The sequence below is a fragment of the Eucalyptus grandis genome, chromosome 8 (assembly GCF_016545825.1).
Source record: "Eucalyptus grandis isolate ANBG69807.140 chromosome 8, ASM1654582v1, whole genome shotgun sequence".
In the NCBI taxonomy this organism is placed as follows: Eukaryota; Viridiplantae; Streptophyta; class Magnoliopsida; order Myrtales; family Myrtaceae; genus Eucalyptus; species Eucalyptus grandis.
The window spans coordinates 36,501,452-36,506,871 of NC_052619.1; the positions used below are offsets into that span (position 1 = coordinate 36,501,452).

Consider the following 5,420-nt stretch of genomic DNA (forward strand, 5'->3'; position numbering starts at 1 on the left):
CTTCATAAGATTGTGATTAACTATCTTAGACCCAAATCCACGTCAAAAAACGCGAGCTACAATTTAGAAGCGAAACTAATGTATGCTATCAATGCTGGTAAAAAATTTTCTTTTGCCACACACTATCATGTTTCGCATGTATAGATCAATGGTAAAGGACAAGGGTCAAGCTTCCCTTATTAAGGACTTGTTACTCAGCTATTCAGACATTTTAACATTCAACCTCCAGAGACAGTGGACAGAGAGAACCAAGACAGAGAAGAAGCAAAGCAGAGGAGTGAAGAGAGAGAATCGATGAGGAAGGAAGTAGAGGAAGGAAGAACTGAAGAAGAAGAGCAAAGCGGACAACAATGTCATCATGTAATTGAAGAAGAAATAGAGAATGAAGAGTACTTCTCTTCACCTGAAGACACTGAAACAGGGGGAGCTGGTGCTAAAAGAGGTACTCCTTCACTTGCTTTTACTAGTGATGATGTTAGTCGTTTTCCTGCCGATCAAGAAGATGTATATGCCTCTCAGTTTCCTGAAGAAGGTCATGAGGTTTCATCTCCGAGTCTGGATGCTCATGCTGAAATGCCATCATCTGCCAATACTCCACAAATTGATCATGCTGAAGCAAGCACTCAAACTGACAATTCAGCAGACTTTAGAAGGTTGCTTGATGTTCTTATGGAGATGTGAGGTCAGATTTATGCTTTGGGATGCGAATTTCAGAATATGCAGAATGCTAATAAAGCCTCTTCAGTTTCATTGCTCAATCAAGTTCAGGCCCTTAATCTTCAAGTTTAGGCAATTGCCAAGGGTGAGGAAATAATGCAACTGAAGGAGGATCCGAGAAAGCTGGAAGAGACTGTCAAGTCAATGGGAGATTTTCAGCTCGTTCGCGTTCCAAAACAATCTTAATTTTATCCCATTCTATTTTTCGTCTCTACTTTTTAATGCTGACAAAAAGAGGGAGAAGTTGGTGCATATTTGACTTTAATTCTTGTTTGGTTGTGACTGGTTTGGACTGTTTGATCGTTTAATGCTTGCAGTATCTTAAGCATTGTTTGTTGGTATTCATGGCAAAGATAGTTGTTTTTACAAGACTAACTCATTTCTTGTGGATGTAGATTCGATACTATCTTTATCCTAATTAATTTATCTTTTATGAGATATCCTTATTTGTTTGAGTATTATCTTGCAGGTCAAAAGTATCTAAATCTACAGGGAAGTTTTGTCACCATAAAAAATGGGGAGATTGTTGGAGAAAACTTCTTTACTTGTTTTGGAGCTGACAAAACGTTTCCATTAGTCTAGTCTGAAGACTTGCAGACTCTTTCGTCAAAGCCTGAAGATTGCCAGACCACTAGACTCAAGATTTAAAGTCTACCCTCATTAACAGTTTCTAGACTGACGAAGAAGACTTATCCAAATTCAAGTGTTTCTTTAAGGTTTTGATTCGAGCGGCTAAAGAAGATCTGATGGCTGGAGATAGCATCTCAAGATCTATTATTCGTTTTGAAACTAATTCAAGTAATTTGGATCCGTTGATTGGTGAAATATACTTTGAAGGTTCTACTTATGGAAATCTAGATCCTGATTGTATGGGTGAGCGGGATTGGTGGGCTATCATCACATTCCTTAAGTAACTCGAGATCTCCCTAATTGATTCTGTCAAACGGGTAGATTGGAAGAACTCATTTGGAAGGTGCCAACGATTATGAAAGCATGGAGGAATAAGGAAGATGTTCTAGTTATTTGAGTGTGTGTGCGATAGATAAATTTCAAATTTTGAAACTCCTTGTTCTTTGCTGATTCAATTGTTGAGCAAAAATTTGTACTCAAAAGAGAGTTTAGACATTTGTGAGGCCTTGATGAAGTGTAGCGAGTCTCTCACCTTTGTGGAATCAAGGACATGATCCTAACGACTCTTTTGATTCATAGTGAAATCCAGCCAATAGGTTGTTAGTATGGGAGAGTGGACGTAGGCTTGGATTAAGCCGAACAACTATAAACTTTGTGTTAGCACGGGAGACTCAGGTTAAAAGTAAACTCTTTTACTATATTTTGTAAAATTTGTTTTGCACCTATTCACCCTCCTCTAGGTGCTCGTACTAGCACTCTCACTTTGTACATACGTAGCATTCTTTTCAACACGTTTGCTTTCAATGGAAGACGAAAACTTTATCTTCTCAATAAAAGGACAACCCCAAAATTGGAGAGCGTCAATTTGTCGATGAAAAAATGCAGACGTGAAAAATCTTTACTATATTTTGTAAAATTTGTTTTGCACCTATTCACGCTCCTCTAGGTGCTCATTACTAGCACTCTCACTTTGTACATACGTAGCATTTTTTTCAACACGTTTGCTTTCAATGGAAGACGGCAACTTTATCTTCTCAATAAGGGACAACCCAAAATTGGAGTGTCAATTTGTCAATGACAAAATGCAGACGTGAAAAATCTTTTACTATATTTTGTAAAATTTGTTTTCGCACCTATTCACCCTCATTCTAGGTGCTCGTACTAGCACTCTCACTTTGTACATACGTAGCATTTTTTTCAACACGTTTGCTTTCAATGGAAGACGACAACTTTATCTTCTCAATGGGACAACCCAAAATTGGAGAGCGTCAATTTGTCGATGACAAAATGCCGTAGAAAAATTGCTGGCCAGTTGTTTTTGTCCTTGTTGCCGCCCCAGCTTCTGTTCTATGTGTTAGACGGACAAAGATAAGTCTACAGAAAGCCAACCGCCAAAGTCCCTGAGAGTCACTTCATAACGAGACAATTACAGTCGAATCTGAGCTTTAAGAAGCCAGTAGAAAGCGTGCGAAGGAACTGTCCCTCATTTGGTGTCAACAATGGCAAAACTAAAAACACGTCCTATGTATACCATTTCCTGCACAAGGTCATGTCAGCCCTCTCCTGAAACTGTCCCACTGTATTATTGCTAATCATGGCATCAAGGTTACCGTTGTGAACACCGAGTCTGTTCATGCGCAAGTGATGGCTGCAAACCAGCCAGATGATGGATTGAATCAGATTAAATTTCATTGCATTTCCAGATGGGGTCGAGACTGATGAGGAGCGCAAGGACTGGGTGAAGCTGCTGGAGAGCATATCAAGAGTGATGCCAGGTCATTTGCAGGAGTTGATTGAGAAAGTGAAGCAGCAGTCAAAGGGCAATAAAGATGAGCAGATCAGCTTTGTAATGGTGGACCTGATTGCCGGATGGGCACTGGAAGTTGCCGAAAGGATGGGTATTAAGCGAGCTGGATTTTGGCCGCCTCAGTTTGGCTCTGGCCTTGACACTTCATATTCCAAAGCTGATTGAGGGTGGAGTCATAGGCAACGAGGGTAAGGGGCCAGAGATAGAACCTTAACAGTCAAATCTTGGGAAGCCCTAATGTGTGATGGACTCTGTCTCTCTCAATTGGTTTATTAGCAGGGGGCACATTAAAGAATGATGCAATTAGCTTATGTGCTGGCGGGAACAGGTAGTCTAAAAGATAATCTAATTTCACCTCAAAATTTCATGCAGGCATTGCTCTGAAGAGTGATGTGATCCCGATATCGAAGGACCTTCCCTCATATAAGAGCGATGACCTCACCTGGAGTTTCCCTGAAGACCTGACGGTGCAGAAAGTATTTTCAAATGGATGTTGGCCATCGTCCATAACAGCACACATTCAACCTCATATCTTTGCAATTCATTCCATGAACTTGAGGCGTCAGCTTGTGGAATTACTCCTGGAGTTCTCCCAGTTGGTCCATTGTTAGCGAGCACCCGATTACTACATCATAGAGGAAGCCTGTGGAATGAGGATTCGACTTGCTCGAACTGGCTGGACCAGCATCCACCCCAGTCAGTCATCTATGTAGCCTTTGGAAGCACCACAATCTTCAGCCCAGAGCAATTCTATGAGCTTGCCCATGGCCTGGAGCAGATTGGCCAACCGTTCCTGTGGGTTGTACGCCCGGACATGACTGACGCACCAGTCAACAAGTTCCACGGCACGTTCCTCCAAAGGGTGAAGAATCATGGGAAGGTGGTCCAATGGGCACCACAAGAGGAGGTCCTAGCACACCCTTCAGTGGCATGCTTCTTCACTCACTGTGGGTGGAATTCTACACTGGAAGGCCTGAGCAATGGGGTCCCACTTCTATGCAGGCCCTACTTTGCAGATCAGCGCCTGAACAGGAGCTTCATATGTGATGTGTGGAGGGTGGGTCTAGGAGTGGATGGCGATGAAAATGGAGCGATAACTAGGCATGAAGTGAGGACAAAGATACTAGCAGTTCTTGGGAGTGATGAGATAAAGACAAATTGTCAGAGGATGAAGGAGAAGACCAGGAAGAGTGTGAGTGAAGGAGGTCATCCTTGAAGAATCTGGAGAGCTTCATTGAACTCATAAAGGCTTGAGGGTTTTTATTTGTTGCTCCTGTTACAGTGCCTAAGAAAGAACTCTGTTTTACTCTTCTTCAAATTGTTGTCCTCAGGATAGCTGATCTTCTGGTTCTCAGTCAAGTACAGGTGAATCATGACAAAGTTCTCGGTTTTGTAGGTAATGATTGATGACAACTTAATTCGCAATTGAGGATAAGCAAATGGGTAGGTTAAGGCTCAAAAAAGCAGTTTCATTAACAGGGACATGATCATAAAAAAGCCGCCGAGGTCTGGTTTCTCTAAATGGAACAAGACTAAATTATGTTCATTTTCTTAATGGATGCGCAATCAACTGCTTCAACTGTTAGCCTCTTTATAAATTTCCTCCAATTTGCTAGATACTCTCTATTAAGAAAAGTGAAGATTTCTGTTTTATCTCCTCGGGCAACTGATTTGAGAAGAGATCTTCCTGGAGTCATGGGAGCTGCGCTATGTCCACTACTTGTGGACGAATTCCTCTTCTCCCACACTGAGAAGACATTCCACCTCCTCTGCCCCCAAGACTTGCTTGATGATATGCGCAGTAAGAAGAGGACTCGATGTGCTCCGACTGTGGATTTTGCCTCACCAATTTGTCTTGGGGAACTACAAGATATCAATCCACTATCGCAACAAACAGGCAATTGAACAGCAACGCTGCCATATGTTGGGTCTTGATGCAGCGTAGAGTCACTAAGCCTCCTCCTGGGATGATCATCTACTTCTGCTCTAATTCAATGCTCAATTGCTCATGGCTTGGCCATCTTGCATCTTTCCCCTTCATGACCTGTTCAGCTTCAGTTTTGGGCTTTCATACACCACCATTATACGGTCAAGACTCACTTGAGCCGGTTCTTCTGCCAATGGCTCCACAATGAACCATTGAGTCTCCTCTGGTTGGCTTCGTATCCACTTCTATAGTGCTTGTGCTTCAACATTCTGCCTCTCGCTCAGCAACTTTCTGTGAACATAGGTAGACCTCCTTCTGGGTAGAAGAGGTTTTGGTACT

General features: G+C 42.2%; 1 protein-coding gene across 1 annotated transcript; it reads left to right on the forward strand.

The window, feature by feature from the left end:
* The first annotated feature begins 3,626 nt into the window (after positions 1-3,626).
* Positions 3,627-4,370, forward strand: LOC104417079 (UDP-glycosyltransferase 83A1). Its single transcript, XM_010028401.2, has one exon. It carries the CDS (start codon positions 3,645-3,647, stop codon positions 4,368-4,370), a length of 726 nt encoding a protein of 241 aa, XP_010026703.2. The 5' UTR covers positions 3,627-3,644.
* Positions 4,371-5,420: the final 1,050 nt, after the last annotated feature.

Coding starts and splice junctions, on each gene's coding strand:
- LOC104417079 (XM_010028401.2), top strand. CDS start 3,645: ATGTTGGCCATCGTCCATAACAGCACACATTCAACCTCATATCTTTGC.